General features: G+C 41.6%; 1 protein-coding gene across 5 annotated transcripts in view; it reads left to right on the top strand.

The window, feature by feature from the left end:
- Nucleotides 1-20,464, top strand: part of cdc42se2 (CDC42 small effector 2) — a 193,122-nt gene that overhangs the window by 118,600 nt on the left and 54,058 nt on the right. For 2 of the 5 annotated variants that reach the window (XM_072281708.1, XM_072281710.1), the window contains exon 2: nt 13,434-13,737. In XM_072281708.1, the coding sequence (XP_072137809.1) occupies nt 13,684-13,737 (54 nt within the window). In that variant the 5' untranslated portion in view covers nt 13,434-13,683. Of the gene's footprint in view, nt 1-12,901; nt 13,070-13,163; nt 13,242-13,433; nt 13,738-20,464 lie in introns of those variants that run through there. The other 3 variants (XM_072281707.1, XM_072281709.1, XM_072281711.1) reach the window with 3 other exon arrangements.

Below are 20,464 nucleotides of genomic sequence, written 5' to 3'. Positions count from 1 at the left end.
TGGGATTATGAGCTATTTTTTAAACAACTTTTTGAGTAAAATTTCTCCCAATGGGGCAATTTTAATCTAATTTATTCATCTCAATTATTGCACCCATGTGTATGTTGTCTCTCTCTCTCTCTCTCTCTCTCTCTCTCTCTCTCTCTCTCTCTCTCTCTCTCTCTCTCTCTCTCTCTCTCCCCCTCTCCCCCTCCCTCTCCCTTCCCACCTCTCCATTTTCTGTCTTGCTTTCTCTCTCCCCCTTTCTCTTCCCCTCTCCCCCTCTCTCTCTCCCCTTTCTTTCTCTCCCCTCTCCCCATCCACCACCCTTCTCTCCTCTCTCTCTCCCCCTCTCTTTCCTCTCTCCCACCCCCTCTCTCCCCCTCCCCCTCTCTCCCCTCCCCCCTCCCTCCTCCTCTCCCTCCCCTCTCTCCCCTCTCTCTGTTCTCTCTCTCCCCTTTCTCTCCCCTCATTCTCCCCTGTCCACCACCCCTCTCTCTCCTCTCTCTCTCCCCCTCTCTCCCTCCTCTCTCCCTCTCTCCCCTCCCCCTCTCTCTCCCTCCTCCTCTCCCTCCCCTCTCTCCCCTCTCTCTTTCCCCTCTCTCTCCTCTCTCTCTTCCCTTCTCTCTCTCTCCCCTTTCTCTCCCCTGTCCACCACCTCTCTCTCTCCCCCCTCCCTCCCATCTCCCTCTCTCTCTCCCCTCCCCCCTCTCCCTCCCCTCTTTCCCTCCCCCTCTCTCCCTCCCTTCTCTCCATCTCTCTCTCTTTCCCCTCTCTCCCTCCCCCTCCCTTTCCTCTCTCTCTCCTTTGTCATTCTCCTCTCTCATAATATTTCACTGCATCTTTATTTACCTTGCGGTTAAATTGCTGACCAAGCAAATACTAAAATCAGACTTGCCTCAGAAAGGACTGTCCAAGCAATCTGAAACAGTTCACTATTAACCCAGTTTGCACCTTCCCGTCAAGGGTATAGGACAGTAGAGGCAATACATTTTTTTGTAATTCCTATGAAGCCTAGTTTGTCTGCTGAGAGATTGCATGATTCTAATAACCTGCAGAATTCTGAATGACTCACACAGAATAATATCTTAGTGATTTTATTTAATTTACCCTTTCTTCGTGAAGCCAAGACACCAAGGTATCTGATGCACTTTTTCCAGCATTAATGAGGTCAGCCAGGCTGCAGGTTGAAAATCCCATGTTCCATTTGGCAGTGGACAAACAAGCCACTAGGTTGAATGCTTTTATTTCAATTTCAATGTCAAAGTTTGCAGTAACTTCAAGAATCCCAAATTTAAACAATAACAGAACATGCCAATGGAGTTACATTTCCAGCTTGCCATTACAACATTTCTAAGGCTCATTTACTTGAATAACAAACAAAATTAAAAGATCAATGCGGAAGAAACACTGTGCTCTGTGCGGATTTGACTGATGCCATTCTGTGTTAATTATAGTTTTTGCGTTTGCCTGAGGTGACTGAAAAAGCCATCTGTGCATGCTTCGACCCTCAAGTCTAGACACTGTTCATTGCACAGAGGATTAATTTATTTTTTTTAATATGTTTTTTAAATACACAGGGGTTTTACAACCATGAAAAGTTGCAATAATTAAGCCAATGCTCGCAATCTTTGCATTCCTTTGCGGAAGAATGAAAAACACCTCACTCTCATTCAGACTAGATAGAGGGAACAGGGTGACTGAATGGGCTGAACACAGAATCACCAGGCAACACTAGACCTCTGTAACTTGTGAGGTCTGCAGATGTTAATTAGCTGTGCCAGCAGAGGGTTGAGATGATATTGGGAACTCACATGAAGTCATCTATGAGAAATAGGTTTGGGTTGGATGTATGCATAAAACTTTGTGAATTTGCTTTCTAATTTAGAGATCTGATTCTAACTGAAATGTCTGGGGTGCATCAACACTTGGAGCTGCATTCCAGGTCATGTAAATGTATTGTTTCAACATGTTGCAACAAAATTTCTCTTACGTACACCTTATTTTATGATGCAGTGCTGACGGTGTTGGCTCCCTTGAACTCAGGACAGGATATCCGCATTGACTGACTAAAAGCATGCATTTACATCGTAATGTATATGTGTCATATTACCATCCTCTACTCCGGACTATTGTGCAAAGTATGTGATCTATGTTCACAACTTCCCTCCTTGAACAACTATAAGCAAGGCAATTGTTCCCTATCCTTGGCTGTTTCTAGTTTAGGATTATTTGGGGGAACTCCAGTGTAAAACATGAGGCAATTGTTTTGCTTATCTTCCTCTACTTCTGGCTTTTTTTAAATATAGGATAGCAATGCAACAGGTAGGTAAGGTAGGAAGGTATAATCCATTGAATAGTATTAATAGCAGAGACTCTACAAAGTCTGAGCCTAACTTTGCATATTATAATCTTTGTTAAGTATGTACTGAGTTTCTCAATAAATGCTGACTAGCGTTCTCCTGTAGTAAGGAATGCAGCCTTTTCGTTTACCCCTTTGGCCATAACATTCTTTGGAAATGAAGGGGAAACTATGATTAACTGAGTGACTGCGAGAATTGCTGTTTGATCTGCTGCTGAGTTACATATTGCTTCAGCCCTGTTCATGACTGGAGCTTGGTGTTTGGTTACTCACAACATCCGGGGCGTGGGCTGTGTTTGGATTTAATTCCTGTGAGCTCCTCCTAATGTAAACTCTGCATTGCATTGATTTTTGAAGGCAAGGTTCCCTCTTTCGACAGTAAGCTCTTTCATCCTACAACAAAGTTCGAACTGTGCAACGTGGGCAAGAGGCAAACAGAAAGTACTCACTATTAGTTCATTGCAGCTGTATTATAATGCAATTGCTGTAAATGCCACGAGCTTCTACTCTGCAGCTGATAGTTCTGTTGGAAAGTGCAACCTTTGGGGTGGAAAGAGCAATAGAGTCATACACAGATTGACCTTGCCCATGCAGACCAACAGAACCCATTAACACTAAAACCAAAAGATCTAATCCCATTTTATTCTCTCCACAATTACCAACAGCTCCCTCATTTTTTATTACCCAGCTACCAACACGCTAGGACAGTTTACAGTGGCAAATTAGCCTACCAGCATGCATGTCTTTGGGATGTGGGAGGAAACCAGAGCACCCAGTGAAAATCCACCTGTTCTTGGGGAGTCTCTGCAAGCTCCCTGCAGGAGTACCAGAAATCAGATTCTACTTTTGATCCTCACTTGAGTATTTTGCAGTAGAGCTGTTAAAATTACCCTTCCAAGCATGGAGGCAAAATGAACTTGGCACCTATTCACAATGATCATATAGAGATTACCTTCTCACCTAACAGAAAATATATTCATTCACTGGTAGTTAAGCAGATGGCCCAGATCTTCTGCCATGTTACCTACTTCTGCACTTTAGCACAAGTCCGAAGTTTGCAAGCTGGTACTCAGAAATGTCATATACTGGTCTTCATCAAAGCCCCTGATTCCCGGAACCTTTCTCACCATGCCATCTAAAGGCTGCTGTGTCTATTACTAGTTTGGATTGTACCTTGGACCCAAATCAAAGAAACCTATGATGGTGAAAGGCCAAGGTTAAAATTTTCAGTGGTGTTATGATAGAAATAGAGGGGACGTAGAAACTGTCAGAGGCAGAAGTAAATGGCCTTTATAATGAATGGAATGTTATTTTAATTATGGATTGAACATCATTACCTTGGTTTTCTATAGTCTGTTAGAATCCCTTAACAAACAGTCAAGGTGAAGATTGGAATTGGCTGGAAAATGCTTTTGTAGTGGACGAAAATGCTGGTTTGCATTACTCTGCAAGTAAGTTGGAACAAACTTTAAAATTTGTGGCTCAAATCTCGGATGGACAATCTCGAATCAAAGAGGTGGGGTTATGATGCTGGTAAAGTGCAAGCTGTAATTAGCATTCGCGTGGGTTCTGATGCTCATTCCTGGATTCAAAACAGCATGTGAATCCAGCCGAGAGGGAATAGCCAAGAAATGCTGTTAGAGATGACTGATGACATGTGGAAAGAGTTGCTGTAGTTGGCGTGTACACTTAGGCAGCAATTCAGCTATGCTTAAATCATCCCACTGACCACTTAAATCATCAAACCGTTACTGAGAAGGATTGCATCGTCTTTCTAATGTGGTCATGATAAGGAAGGAGAAGAGAAAAAAAAACTTGCTGAGTGATATTTGGACAGGTTGTTGTCTTTGTGAAAATGAAAGAAGCTAACAAGGAAGTTTTTGGGAGAAATTGTCAAGGAGATGGGATATGAAAGTTTCTTCAAGACTTTTGAAAAAGGGGAAATAATTGATGAAGAGTTAACCAAAATGTGAAATAACTTGCCTAAAACACGTGTCTAAGAAAGCAATCTTGTGAGCAAGAAGTTGGGTCATCACAGGAATCAGTATGATTAACCCTTTGTTATACTCCCTCTAGGTAGCTATTTTTTTTGAGTAAGGAGATTGAAGTTGCACATAGAATACCAAGTGTGTAGCAGGACATCCCTCCTTTGATACTCAAAACCGCTCACATTGAAGGCCGAGGTAGACGTTCCACTTTAATTGCTCTCTTCACCTGCACACTTGCTTTCATTGAATGGTATTCAAGGACATCCAAAATACCTTATGCATTATTTTTTCCAGCCTATCACCATTTTGATAAAACTGCCTTCTGTTTTTCCTGTGAGGTGAATAACACCATACATGAACACAGTATATGCCACGGATTTGACTGCCTACTCACCCTGTCTAAATCACTTCCAAGCCTCTTTGCAACCTGCTCATAAGTCACAATCCCTTAAAGGTTTGTCTTGTTAGCAAACCTAGAAATGTGATAAGAAAATATCCAGGTTCTGGGAATCCATGCAACAGACACAAAGTGCTGGATGAACTCAGCAGGCCAGGCAGCACCTAGGGAAAAGCTGATGTTTCAGGCCGAGACCCTTCATCAGGACTGGGAAAAAAAGATGAGAAGTTAGAGCCAGGAGGTGGGAGGGGAGGAAGAAGTACAGGTGGTAGGTAACAGATGAAACTGGGATGGGGGGGGCGTGAAGTGAAGAGTTGGGAAACTGATAGGTGAAAGAGATAAAGGGCTGAAGAAGGGGGAGTCTGATAAGAGAGGGTAGAAGACCATAGAAGAAAGGGAAGGGGCTGGAGCACGTGAGGGACATATTGGGCAGGTAAGGAGATGGGCAAGGTGAGGCAAGTAAAGAAATGGGAATGGTGAAGGTGGGGGGGGGGGAATTACCAAAGGTTCAAGAAAGTTCAATTTCTCGAAATTAATGCTCATGCCATAAGGTTGGAGGCTACCCAGATGGAATGTAAAGTGTTGCTTCTCCAACCTGAGTGTGACCTCATCGCATCAGTAGAGGAGGCCATGGACTGACATGTCAGAATGGAAATGGGAAGTAGAATTAAAAATGGTACCCACTGGGAGATCCAGCTTTTTCTGGTGGACAGTGCATAGGTGCTTGGTGAAGTGGTCTCCCAATCTAGGTCAGGTATCACACCAGGAGCACCGGATACAGTAGATGACCCCAACAGACTCACAGGTGAAATGTCACGTCGGCTGGAAGTCCTGTTTGGGGCCCTGCACAATAGTGAAGGAGGAGGTGTAGGGGCACTCATTGACACTTGTTCTGCTTGCAAGGTTAAGTACCAGGAGAGAGATCAGTGGGGAATCAAGTGATTTGAGTAGGGAGTGATCCCTGCAGAAAGTGGAGAGAAAGAAAGATGTGCTTGGTGGTGGGATCCCGTTGGAGATGGCGGAAATTACAGAGAATTATGTGCTGGATGCTGAGGTTATTGGGGTGGTAGCTGAAGACAAGAGAAATCATTGGGAAGGAGGATAGAGTGAGGACAGATGTGATACCGGTGTAGGCTTGGAACATAGACTGTTCCACGTAGCCAACGAAAAGGCAGGCATACCTGGGATCCATGGCTACACCTTTGGTTTGGAGGAAGTGGGAGAAGCCAAAGGAGAAATTATTGAGATTGATGACCAATTCCACCAGACAGAGGAGAGTGGTGGTGCAGGGGAACAGGTTGGGTCTGTTTTCTGGAAAGAAGCGGAGAGCTTTAAGGCACTCCTGATGGGGGATGGAGATGTATAGGGGCTGAACATCCATGGTCAAAATTAGATGATTGGGGCCAGGGAACTTGAAGTCATTGAAAAGACGCAGAACATGTAAAGTGTCATGGATATAGGAAGGAAGCTTAGAAATATTATATTTTGTTCCCTCATCTAAATCATTACTGTACATTGTGAATATCTAATGCCAAAGCATTGATTCTGTGATACCCCACCAATCACTGCTTGCACCCCAAGAAGTTCCTGTTTGTTCCTGCTGTATGTTTCATGTCAGTTGATCAGTTTTCAATGCTTTTCAGTATATTATACCCAATCGCATCTGCTTTAATTTTACACAACAATCTCATATGTGGGAGTTTCAGAAAACACATCTATTCACTGTTTCTCCCTTATCTATTCAACCAATTACATCCTTATAAATGTCTCTTTAGCTTTATTAAATATGAGTTTTATTTCATATTATGTTAATTTTGAATAATCCCAATGATAGGGTCCTATTTTCACGAGCATTCTGTTTTTCTTGGATTAACTTGTGAATTCCAGTTAATTTGGCCCTTAGTTAATCAGGGCAGGCATTTAAAAAACAAAAGCTAAATGAGAAAATTGCCGGCATTCTCTTTGTTTATTTGGAACATTTAATGTAGGAGACTGTTGCCGAACAGTTTCTAACTAGCGTCAGACGCGTGCACCTGCAAGGCCGTTAGACACTTCACTGTGTTTAGAGCAAACATTTTTAGAAATAGTGTCAGTTGTGTGCACTTGTGTTCCAAAAGCAGTGATTTTTGACACTGATAGTTGGCAAGAAATAAGCAATAAGACAATTCAGAGCTCATTGTGGTTTCAAGCATTGAGGCATGGAGATGCCAGAAACAGCCAGGAATGAAAATGAAATTATTTCACTACTTCAACAAGTTATGAACAATGAAGAATTTAAAGGTATCAATAATCATCTTGAATGTCACAATGAAAATGAAGATTTGGAGGATGCCATCATAGATAGCATTGTATGAAGGCAGTCCATTATCTACACTAGGTGTCTACGCTGATTTTGTTCACTTACAGTACATCAAAAGAGTTGTACACTGGATGAATTCCTCTGACAATAACTATTAGAAACTATACACAGTTTATATATATATATATATACACACTGTTTATATACAGTTTATATATATATACACTGTTTCCAGGGCGCAGACCTGAGCAAGGTTGTATGGAAGACAGGTAGTTGCCCATGCTGCAAGTCTCCCCTCTCCACGCCACCGATGTTGTCCAAGGGAAGGGCATTAAGACCCATACAGCTTGGCACCAGTGTCGTCGCAGAGCAATGTGTGGTAAAGTGCCTTGCTCAACGTCAGAACACGCTGCCTCAGCCAAGGCTTGAACTAGTGACCTTCAGATCACTAGACGAACGCCTTAACCACTTGGCCACGCCAAGTTATAATTTGTTGTATATTGCATTTAAAAACTTAGTTTGTTAGTTGAATGGTAGTTTTGTCTTTTTTATACCTTTTTAAGTATTTCCATGAACGTTCAGCTAATTGGGGCAGCTGCTTAATTGAGCCAAATGTACTTGTGCTGATGTGTCCCAATTAGCCAGAATCCACTGTATTTCCCTATTTTCCCTCACTTATTTTAAATAGTGGGATTACACCTGCCAGTGTCCAATCTGCATGAGCTCTTCCATGATCTATAGAATTCTGGAACAGTAACAGCTTCTGAATTGCCTATTTCTATTGCTATCTCTTTGAACATTCTATGCTGCAGATAACAGGCACTGGGGAATTATCTGCTTTAGTTCCTTTAATTTTTTTTTGTTCACTAGTACTGATTTCCTCTGATTTCTCCTTTTCATTAGACTTGGGGTTTCCTAGCATTTCTGGGAAGTTGTTTGTGTTCTCTTCTGTGAACATAGAACCAAAGTGCTTGTTTAGTTACTCTGCCATTTTTTATTCCCTATTATTAATTCGCTCATTTCCAACTGTAAGCACCTATATTTATCTTCACTAATTTGCCTGAATTGTAATTAAAGTTCAGTGGGTTCCACTGTCATCATTACATTATTCAGACAAAGATAGGAATGGCTCAGTATGGCTTACATTTCAACACTAGTTATTTTTCACTTTAATCTATTATTGATGAAGTATGCAAGCTACTACCCCTGAGGTCCCCAAAGAGCTGTCTGGTTCCAACATTCTTCTCATTTACACTGTCCTTTGCAAACATTCATGTAAAACCAGTGCTGTTTTCCATAGGTGCATTGATATTACCTCAACACGACAACACAGGCACCTCCCTCAGCCTCCCTGCTGCCTCCACAAGTACTTGTCTAATATCCAGTACGTACTGGATCTGTGCAGATTTCTTCCATTTTTATTTGTTATTTGATAGGAAGACTGTATCTATCATCTTGATCCCTGCTATAAATAGCATTTGCCTGCCACTCTTCCTGCCAACAATCTGATTTGGAGCAGGACTGCTATAACCTTAATGCTACACTTTATTGAAGATGAGCTTCGGATCACATGGAAACACCATTGATAATATATCCTCTAAAACGTCAACCCAGGCTCAAAACAACCACGCCTTTTATTGTCCTTAGAGCTAAAGATTACAATAGACTCCTGTCAAATGTCTCTGTTCCTATTCTGCACGAGCAAGATCAACCAAAACCGTTGGTACATTAATTTACACCATACTGTTCACACATAATCCCAATGTTAAATGAAGTACATTGATTCTAAGTTAAGCAATGGCTAACCTTAGTTTTCTGTTTCCTCTGTGATCCCTGCAGGTCCCTCTTACTGTATTATTCTTTGAGCTTAGTGTTTTCTTCCATTTTTAATCGCTTAATCATCTCTGAAATGTAATAATTCGTACCCCAACCTTCAGTTGTCAAACCTTTAGGTCTTGGCATTCTCTTTCTAAAGGATTTTGGCCTTTCTATTTCTCTTTCAGCTATTAAAATGCTCCACTAAACCTATCTTGCCCTGGGAACTACCATTGTGACTCACCAGCTGTTTAATTGTTTGCTAACACTAGTTATCAGAGGAGTTTGGTTGAGTTTAGTATCCCCAGGTGTCAGAGATTTCCTCAGCTCAAGGACGTTGTATTGAGCTTGTGTAGCACAGAACTTGTGCATTTCTGCCCAGCTGGCTTAGACTACTTTGAGTGGTGCAGTTCCAGGAGCAACCAGCCTTGACACCTTCTGCAAGGTCAAGAAAGGACCCATATTGTGCTTGAGACAAATCCTGAGATTTATTTTTGACTAGTTGCTTGGAGAAGATTGTGTCCTCTCTACCTTTGTCTGGATGGAATCTGCACTATGATTCAGGAAGCAGCGTTTCAGCTGCTACGAGGGGGTGGTTGAGGAAGATCCTTGCAAAAACTTTCCCTGTATCAGCAGGGAGAGTTCTCTGAAGTTATTGCAATTAGATTTGTGTCCTTTGTTGAAGCTGGCTCACAAATTGTGTCTGAAATAGTTCCTTTCTAGGTCATTTGTGAGACTTTGTATAGAGCTGTCTTTGCAGGGTCCTTGAAATCTGGAATGTTCAGAAGAGCCTTTGATTGTCAGTTAAGGGCAATTGTGAAGATTGTGTATCTGTGCAAACTGTTTCCTTCACCTGGTTTTACCTATCACCTGCCAGTATGTACTCCTTCTCCTCCCCTCCTTCTTATTCTGGCTTCTCCCCCCTTCCTTTTCAGTCCTAATGAAAGGACTCGGCCTGAACCATAGCCTGTTTATCCCCTTCCAGAGATACTACCTGACTTGCTAAGTTCCTCTGGCACTTCACTTAAGATTTTCAGCATTTATAGAATCTTTTGTGTTTATCATCACCACAATTTTTTTTCTCAATCTTTCTTGCTGAACATCACCTCCAACAAGTTCTGATTAGATAATAAATAGCCCACAGAACAAATGAAAAACTATTCAACCTAAATCACATCTACGCCAGAACTGAGGCTAACGCATCTGCTGCCATCAAGCTGCAACAACTAACATTTTATGGCAAAATTACTAACCAGTGTCAACAAACCTTGAAAATATTTGTATAGTAGGATAATAATTCCTTTAAAATATCCTTATATCATCATTCTTGTTCCATACACAGCTCATTTGCATTAAAGGTTTTTAATAATTAAGCAGAAGAGTATGGAAATACCTTTAGTAGTCTGGACCTATCTACATATAGAGGGCACTTTGATCCCCAGAACTCAGTTTCATGCTGATCAATCTATATTAATCCCACTTTCCAGCACATACTTGTCTCTCACTTTTATACTCAAACTATCATGAAGTTACAAGCTCTATAACCTTTTCTCAAGTCTCTGAGATTGCTACTTGATATTCCTGTAACAGGAACAGATTCTCTTTCAAATTGCACCAATGCATCCTCACCTTTGCACCCCAAACCATCGTCCATCAAGATAACCGCTACTCTTTCCAGTCTTAGAACTTGTTCAGAAAGACTAGGAGCCCTTCTGGGGTTTGATGTAGACTTCCATGGCCCTGCATACATTGGGCATTTTGGACACTTAAACTATAGTTAAAATGTTTCATTCATTTGACCTTCCCACTACATGTCATCTAATGGCTAAGACTCTGTCTCAGAGTGTGATTTTCCTCACCGATTGTTAACCATGGCCTTGCTTCAAAAGGAGGCTTCCTCAGGAAGGCAGGAAGACCTGTAAGATGAAGAGTTCAGGGTACAGGATCACTGATTCCTATTGCTATGGTACTACAGGAAGAATGCGTCAAAAAATCAGAATCAGGTTTACTAACAGATCTCATGAAATCAGCTGAAAGGTTTTGGCCCAAAACGTCGACTGTACTTTTTTCCATAGATGCTGCCTGGCCTGCTGAGTTCCTCCAGCCTTTTGTGTGTGTTGCTCGGATTTCCAGCATCTGCAGATTTTCTCTTGGATGTCATGAAATGTTTTGCAGCAGCAGGACATTGAAAAAAATAAGTACAAAATGAATAAATTGTGCAAACGACAAATAATGAAGTAGTATTCATGTGTTCATGGACCATTCAGAAATCTGATGGTGGTGAGGAAGCAGCAGGTGATTGCCCTAAATCTGTCCCAAGAAGTAGAATAGTTGTCCTATTTTTGATATTTCAAGAATTTGACTTATACAGTAAGCATAGTTAAGAAAAATTGATCTTGAAGGCATAATACAGGGTTAATGGCAGGATTCTTAACACTGTGGAGGAATACAGGGTTAATGGCAGGATTCTCAACAGTGTGGAGGAACAGAGTAATCACTGTCATAGATCCCTCAAAGCTGCAACCCAAGTTGATAAGATCGTTAAAAAGATGTATGATATATTGGCCGTCGTTAGTCATGTGACCAAGTTCAAGTGCTGAGAGGTAATGTCACAGCTCGATAAAACTCTGGTCAGATCACGGTTGCAATATTGTGTTCAGTTCTGTTCACCTCATTATAGGAAGGATGTGGAAGCTTCAGAGTGGGCTCAGAGGAAATTTACCAGCATTCTGCCTGGATTGCAGAGCATGTCTTATGAGCATCGGTTGGGCAAGCTAGGTTTTTCTCTTTGGAGCGAAGGAGGATGAGAGGTGATTTGATAGAGGTGTGCAAGATGGTAAGAGGCACAGGTAGAGTGGACAGCCAGCACCTTTTTCACAGGCTTATACAAGGGGGCATAACTTTTAAGGTGTTTGTAGAAAAGTATATGGGGTGGATGTTAGAGGTAGGTTCTGTACACAGAGAATGATAGGTGCATGGAATGCACTAACAGAGGCAGATACATTAGGGACATTTAAGAGGATTAGAGAGGGAAATGGATGGAAGAAAAGTGGAGGGCTATGTGAGAAGGAAGGGTTAGATTGATGTTGGTGTAGGTTCAAGGGATAGCACAATATTGTGGACTCAAGGGCCTGTACTGTATTCTACTGCTCTATGTTCGATATTCTTAAAACTATGTTGTTCCCTTTGTATTCCAGTGCTGCATTATCCTGCTCTTCATTAGAAACTTGAAAGAAAATAGGCTGCATTCTTGATCTGTAACTATGGTGAATCATGATTCTGGGGATTAAGAAACATAAGAAATAGGAGCAGGAGTAGGCCATCCAGCCCATCAAGCCTGCCCCCCATTCAATAAGACCATGGCTGGTCTGTCTGTAAACTCAGCTCCATCTCCCTGCCTTTTCCCCATAACCCTTAATTCCCCTACTATGTAAAAATCTATCTAACTGTGTCTTAAATATATTTAGTGAAGAAGCCTCAACTGCTTCCCTGGGGAAGAGAATTCCACAGATTCACCACTCTCTGGGAAAAACAGTTTCTTGTCTTGAATTTGGTTAGAGTCTTTCTGCTGTTCGAAAGTCTGGTGTGTAACAGGTCTTGGGACTAAACGCCTAAGTTCTTAATATCCATCTGAGAATTACCTTCATTAAATGAGTGGCACAATTTAAAGTGTTTCTGCAGCTTTTTAATTTTAAATTAAGATTGAGATACCGGAAGTATTTTAACCAACTATTCCTCTTACACAGCTTTTCTATTAGGTAACTCACCGCAGGACAGTTTCACGTGGAAGGTTCAGACTGCATGAGATGTTTTTACTATAATATTGCAGAGTTCATCATTCAAGCATATATGGCTGAATGAGAATGCTTGCATCAAATGTAACTCCTGCAGCAGTCGTGATACAGAGAATCAGAGCAAAACATTGTTGTCCCAAGATCATAATAGGATTTCTCTCTCTCAGTGATTTTGCATTTCTTTTGGTTTTCGAGCTGATTTTTCTTTATGTATGCAGTGTTTCACAATGCCTGCTTTTCTCCGCCCACCTGCCTCTCTTTGCGGGCTGCAGTGCAGTCACAGCTCTCTTCCCTTCAGCACACTCGCTAACTGAAACACAGCTGGCCGTCCACCCCAGGGTCTCTCTGGTCCGCCAGCTTTAAGAAGACTGGAGTCGATCATTACAAGGAGGTTTCATACCTGGAACAACCAAATGGAAAAAGGTTTCTATCCCGGTACAGCAGAGTTTAGCACTGACGCTCGTTTCCTACTCGCATCGACCTGCTTTCCCCCCCCCCCCCTTTCTTCTGCTTTGATGTTTTGAAACCATTTTGTGTGTGTTGCACAGGATACAAGTGAAACAGTCAAGTGTGGTGTGGGTTAGGTGATCGTGCTTGATGTTCAAAGGTAAGTAATTTTAGGCAAACGGGCTGTTGAGTAGGAAAGATTTTCGTCCACTTTTGGCGCTATCCGTGCATATATGGTATAGTAAGTAAGCAATTGTGTGACGGTGAATGGCGACGTTAGTCAGTAATTTTGAACTGTCCGGAACCGTTCATTCCTATATTCGCCAACGTTTAATATTTTAATTTCCTGCAGGTGGACGTTTATAGTCCGAGAGAGAAGGCGTGAACGCTACAAAGCTCTGGAGTGAAGATCCCCACAACGACCAGCTGGCCAAGCACTACAGCCAAACTACTGCGACCATTGGGATATACCTGGAAGAACTTTTTCTTTCTGTTGCACACGTTGATCTGCCTCGTGAAGGACAAGTGGATTTTCCCACTTTGAGACAGAGAGCCTGGATTCTGTGTCACTGAGGGACCATTTAAGCAGCGGACTGTAAATCATGAGTGAATTCTGGTTGTGTTTCAATTGCTGTATTGCAGAACAGCCTCAGCCGGTAAGTGTGACCTAATTATGATGGCAAGTTTTTATTTGGAGGGGTGGGGTTGGGGGTGGGGGCGAGCCGAAGAAGATCGCCCAGCCGACTTGGATCCCAATGAACAGCAAACAGGGGCTGGAAAGAATGAAAGGGCCAGGGTATTTTAGAAGTAGGTGATAAAAACGGTTCCGGTCTGGTGAGAAGGAGGGTTGAAGTTGATTAGAATCAGATTGACATTCAAAGCATGGCTTCTAATTCTGTTGGTCAAATGCTGTGGAAGGGTGTTCTGCAGGACACACCTCCTGGTAATTTTCCTTACACAGCATTGAAAATCATTTTTATAGAGCTTCCAATTAGATTCTGGTAAATGTGTTGATATTGTTTTGTACTCAGTATAACCTTCACAAGCTTTGCTGGCTCCACTGTCCAGGTTATTTGTTCCTGTACACTTTAACTCTGTGCATTCTCCAGAGTTATTTGTTTCTGAGATGCCAGCTCAGTCATTGCTGCTCCCAAATGGCTTCCACTTTCCACTCCAGCCACAATATTCTTACTGCCTTTCCCTGCTATCACAGCCTGCAGAAAGATGGTATTAGTGTTAATAATAAAACTGTATCTGAGATTGGCAAGAGTGGATAATGGGGAACAGGGAAAATTAGGACTTTTTTTATTTGATGGGATGGACAAGCACGGGCAAGAACAGAATTGATTCCTCATACCATTGAGAAGATCCTGGTGAGCCAACTTATTTAACCATTGGAGTCCTTCTAAGAAGCTTTTATCTTTTAATTGAATCAAATGGCTTGCTGGGCTATTTCAGAGGGTGATTAGGAACATACCACATTGCTGTGGCTCTGGAGTCACATGCCGGCCATCAGCCAAGGAAGGCAGATCCCTTTCCCCGGAGGACGTTAGAGAACCAGATGGGTATTTTTACGACAATTTAATTTCATGGTTCTATTAGTCTTTATTTTTAAATTCTGCACCAGTTAATTAACTGCATTTAAATTCTCCTGCTGCTCTGTTGGGATTTGAACTTGTCTCTGAATCTTTTGACGTTGGTGGTTCTTATGAGCTCTTTATTAAAAATGTGGTTAAATAAACTATGGCAACATCTGAGAATGTAACTCCGTACCGAAGAGCATTGGCCAGACTTCCAGCCAAAAGGGGGATAAAATATTCTCTACTGCACGTCAGTTCTTGTTAACAGAACATGTAGATACACAATTCAATATTAGAAAATGAAATAAAGTCAGACAGTCAGAAATTTATCCAGATCTTAATTTAAAAATGTCATCGTAGAAATTGTTTTCAGATGACTACTCAGAGAAAAAATTTGCAAAACAAAAATATTATAGACTGCATTTCTTAATTAGGCACTTATTTTCAAATTAAGGCCAATCTTGCTGATTAAGTGTAGTTAATTGTCTCAATATTTCACTTTGCATTGATGTAATCCTTTATAAACTGCATTTACATAGATAATGTGCAAGAGAGAACCCTTGAGCTAGTTTATTCATTTGTAAAATTGTTAGAACAAGGGAAGCAAAAGCTTAAACTAGATGTTCACCAAAATTAACTGTGAACAAGTTCCAAAAAGCAGAAGGAGATATCCTCATTATTTGTAACTTGCTGTTTTGTGAGCTACGATGAGCCTTACAGTGGCACTTCCTGAATGCGTGGTTCTCAATAAGATGATATTGAACTTCACAGAAACTTCCTGCTTGAAACAAGATGTTGCTGTCGTATGTTGAAACAGGAAAGGAGATGTGGCTTTAATTTTTTTACATTAGTGTGAGAGCTTAAGCTTTCATGTCCGGTCCTGTGCCATCTGTTCATGCTGCATTGTCAATTATTGACCTGTGATGGGAGGAGGTGGGTGTGAGGTTGCATTTATAAGCAAGAAGGGAAATTTTGTTTAGAACTCCTCTTCTGCATACTTCCTAGTGGCTGGCTACAAGGATATTAGCAACAGTCTTACTCGGGCAAAGAAAGGAGGATTATTTTATTTTAATCATGGTTACTGGCTCAGATTTTCCTTTTTTAATTAGATCATAGTAATACCATGTTTAAATTGCACAAATCAAATATCAATAACTATCATTTTCTAATTTTTGCTAATTTGCTATCACTTTGCTAATTTTATGGATTTGTAATTTAAATTGAGGGAGTACTACATTGCTGAAGATACCATAACATAAGTAAGATAAAAAGCCCTGTCTGGACATAAAGGATGCATTGCACTATTGGAAAATAAATATAGATCCAGGACAATCAGAATTTTCAACGTGGGTTACATGTTAAAGTGATCCAGTCCAGTTTGGAATGCTCAAAATAGAAAGAAAATGTACAATCTGCTATTTTTGGAATGTAATATAAATATATAAACATTGCTCATAAACAGGATATTTAATATTCTACGTGTACTGTAGATTTGCCAGGAGGAGTAGTTCAATTATGAGTTCACCGAGTCCTAATACCTTGAAAGAACCGCTGCAGAGACACGAGTTCAAATCCCAGCCAGCCAGGTGAAGACTGTAAACTCAGTTTATTTAATAACATAAAGAAGAAGCTAAAATCTATCATAGTGGCCATAAAATTACTGGACTGGCATCTAAAAATTCATCTGGTTTACTGGATAACCTTTATGGTAGGCAATCTGCTGCATTATCCTGGTGCATCTGATGAGCAAGTGGCTGAGGGAGTGGTGCTGAGGGCAAGTTTTCAGACTTCTGGATCATTGGGATCTCTTCTGGGGAAGGTATGCCCTGTACAAAAAGGTTGGGTTACACCTGAACCTGAGCTGGACCAATATCCTTGCCAGCACATTTGCTGGAGCTTGGCAGGTGGATAAGACCTAAAATGATAGGGCTGAGGATAGGGTGGTTGGTATACAAGTCAATGCATTGTGTAGGTAGAGTGTGAGGAATGAGAGGCAAATGACAGGGCAAAATTACAGTCAGTGGGATGAGTTGAAGTGTTACCTGGGGTCAAAATCAAAAAGGATGATGAATACAGGACTGAAGTTGTTGTGTTTGAGTGTACACAGCATACAGAATAAGGTAGATGATCTTGTAGTGCAGTTAGAGATTGGCAGGTATGGTGTTGTGGGCATCTGAGTCATGGCTGAAAGAAGATTATAGTGGGAGCTTAACATCCAAGGGTACACCTTGTATCAAAAAGCACAGGCAGGTGACATAGGATCGGAAGAAGTAGAATCCTTGTGTAGAGTTAAGAAACTGCGAAGGTAAAAAGACACTGATGGGAGTTACAAGACCATAAGATATAGGAGTAGAATTAGGCCATTTGGCCCATTGAGTCTGCTCCACTATTTATTCGTGGCTGACCATCTGCCCCACTCCCTGGCCTTCTCCCCATAACCTTTGATACCATGTCCAATCAAGAACTGATCAAGCTCTGCCTTAAATACACCCAACGAGCTGGCCTCCATGGCTGCCTGTAGTAATAGATTCCACAAATTCACCAGTCTTTGGCTAAAATAATTTCTCTGCATCTGCGTTTTAAATGGACAGCCCTCTATCCGGAGGCTGTGCCCTCTAATCCTAGACTCCCCCACCATGGGAAACATCCTTTCTACATCTACTCTGTCTAGGCCTTTCAACATTCAAAAGGTTTTAATGAGATCCCCCCCCTCATCTTTCTAAATTCCAGTGAGTACAAGCCCAGAGCTATCAAGCATTCCTCATATGATAACCCTTTCATTTCCAGAATCATTCTTGTGAACATCCTCTGAACCCTCTCCAATGCCAGCAAATTTTTTTCTTAGATGAGGAGCCCAGAACTGTTCACAATATGTAAGGGGAGGCCTCACCAGTGCCTTATAAAGCCTCAGCATCACATCCCTGCTCTTGTATTCTAGACATCTAGAAATGAATGCTAAAGTTGCATTTGCCTTCCTCACCACCAACTCTACCTGCAAGTTAACCTTTAGGATGTTCTGCACAAGGACTCCCAAGTCCCTTTGCATCTCAGATTTTTGGATTCTCTCCCCATTTAGAAAATAAATGGGAAGGAATTATATACCAGCCTTTGAACAGTAGCCAAGATGTGAGGTATAAATTACAATGGGAGAATGGAAAGGGCAATTTAGGATGGTCATGGGAGATTTAAATATACAGGTCATTTAGGAAAATCAGGTTGGTGCTGGATCCCGTGAGAGGGAATTTGTAGAATGCCTACGAGATGTCTTTTTAAAGCAACTTGTGGTTGAGTCCACTGGAGGAAAGGCAATTCTAGATTGGGTGTTGTGTAATAAACCAAATTTGATTAGGGAGCTTAATGTGAACGAACCCTTCGGAAGCAGTGATCTTAATGTGATAGAATACATCTTGCAGTTTGAAAGGGAGAAAATAAAGTCAGATGTATCAGTGTCATGGTGGAGTAAAGGGAATTACAGAGATATGAGAGAGCAGCTGGCCAAAGTTGATTGGAAGGGGACACTGTCAGAGATGACGGCAGAACAGCACTGGCCGGAGCTTCAGAAGGTACATGATAGATGTATCCCAAAGATAAAGTCGTATTCTAAAAAGAGAATAAGCCAACTATGGCTGACAAAGGAAGTCAAAGATAGCATAAAAGTAAACGGGAAGGCATAAAATATAGCAAATATTAGAGTGGTTTGAGGATTGGGAAACTTTTAAAAATGAACGGAAAGCAACTAAAAAAGCCATAAGGAGAGAAAAGGTGAAATATGAAGATAATATAAAAGGGGATACCAAAGGTTTCTCAGGTATATAAAGAGGAAAGGAGGAGCAAGAGCAGGTATCAGATCACTAGAAAATATGCTGGAGAGGCAGCAATGGGGACAAAGAAATGGCGGATGAACTTAATATGTATGTTGTGACAGCCTTCACTGTGAAAGACACTAGAAGAAATTTGAGAGTGTCAGGCAGAAGTGAGTGTTGTTGCTTGGGAAGATGAAAATTCTCAAGGTAAATAAATCACCAGGATCAGATGGACTACTCCCCTGCGTTCTAAAAGAGGTAGCTGAAGAAATTCTGGAGGCATTAGTAATGCTCTTTCAAGAATCACTAGATTCTGGAATAGTTTCAAAAGTCTGGCAAAATTGCAAACGTCACTCCGCTCTTTAAGAAGAGAGGAGGCGGAAGAAGGGTATTATAGGCCCATTAGCCTGACACTAGTGGTTGGGAAGATGTTAGAATCCATTATTAAGGATGAGCTTTCGGGGTACTTGGAGGCACATGATAAAATAGGCCAATGTCAGCATATTTTCCTTAAAGGGAAATCTTGCCTGACAAACCTGGATTTCTTTGAGTAAATAATAGGCAGGATAGACAAAGGAGAATCAGTGGATGTTGTCTACTTGGATTTTCAGAAGGCCTTTGACAAGGTGCTGCATGGCAAAGAATTTAGCATGGATCAGAGATTGGCTGACTGGTAAGAGGCAAAGAGTGGGACTAAAGAGGGCCTATTCTGGTTGGCTACCGCTGACTAGTGGTGTTCTGCAGGGGTCCATATTGGGACCACTCCTTTTCACGTTATATGTCACTGACTTGGATGGTGGGAGTTGATGGCCTTGTGGTCAAGTTTGCAGACAATATAAAGATAGATGGAGGGGCAAATAGTGTTGAGGAAATAGGGCAGCTGCAGAAGTACTTAGACAGATTGGGAGAATAGACAAGGATGTGGCAGATGGAACATAGTGTAGGGAAGTGTATGGTAGATGGAATAAACCTGTAGAAGATTTTCTAAATAGCGAGCAAATTAAAACATTAGAGGTGCAAAGGGACTTGGGAATAGTCCTGTAGGATTACGTAAAAGTGAACTTGCAGGTTGAGTCGGTGGTAGGGAAGACAAGTGCAATGTTAGCATTCATTTTGAGATGACTAGAAAAGAAGAGCAAGGAACTGATGCTGAAGCTATATAAGGCATTGGTCAGACTGCACTTGGAGTGTTGTGAGCAGTTTTGGGCTCCTTATCTAATAAAAGATGTGCCGGCATTGGAGAAGATCCAAGTGAGGTTCGGAAGAATGAAAGGGTTAACATATGAGGTGCGTTTGATAGCTCTGGGCCCTGTTTGCTGGAGTTTAGAAGAATGAGGGGAATCTAATTGAAACCTATCAAATATTGAAAGGCCTGGATAAAGTGAATGTGGCGAGGATGTTTTCTATGATGGGTGAGTCCATGACTAGAGGGCGAAGTCTCAGAATAGCCAAATTCAACTTGGAACAGAGATGAGGAGGAATCTTTTTAGCCAGGTGGTGGTGAACCTGTGGAATTATTTCCCACAGATGGGTGTGGAGGTCAAGTCATTGAGTATATGTAAAATGGAGGTTGATAGGTTCTTGATTAGTCAGGGCATTCGAGGCTATGGGGAGAAGGCAGGAGAATGGGGTTGGAGAGTGATAATAAATCAGTCATGATGGAATGGCAGAGCAGACTCAATGGGCTGAGTGGCCTAATTCTGCTCCTATGTCTTAAGGTCTCATGGTGTCTTGTGAATCCAGGCCTGTAACCTGGGCAGCAGGCCAGCTGACAGGCCAACCAAGATCATCTTCATTAATAGTAGAGGATGTGCCAAGTTTGTACAGCGAGCAGCAACGAACCAGCCTGATAATATCATAAGAATCACACCAGCTAATGTCCCAGAAGTTCCTGTTGCCATTCCTGTCTCATGAAGAGAAAAAAAAACTAGGTGAAAAGGTGTTGAAATGTCCAGTTGCAAAGAAGTGGTGTGGAGAGTCGTCAGCTTTATTCCAAATTG

This window comes from Mobula birostris, chromosome 17 (assembly GCF_030028105.1).
Source record: "Mobula birostris isolate sMobBir1 chromosome 17, sMobBir1.hap1, whole genome shotgun sequence".
Taxonomy (NCBI): domain Eukaryota; kingdom Metazoa; phylum Chordata; class Chondrichthyes; order Myliobatiformes; family Myliobatidae; genus Mobula; species Mobula birostris.
This window is presented reverse-complemented; position numbering and strand designations above follow the sequence as displayed.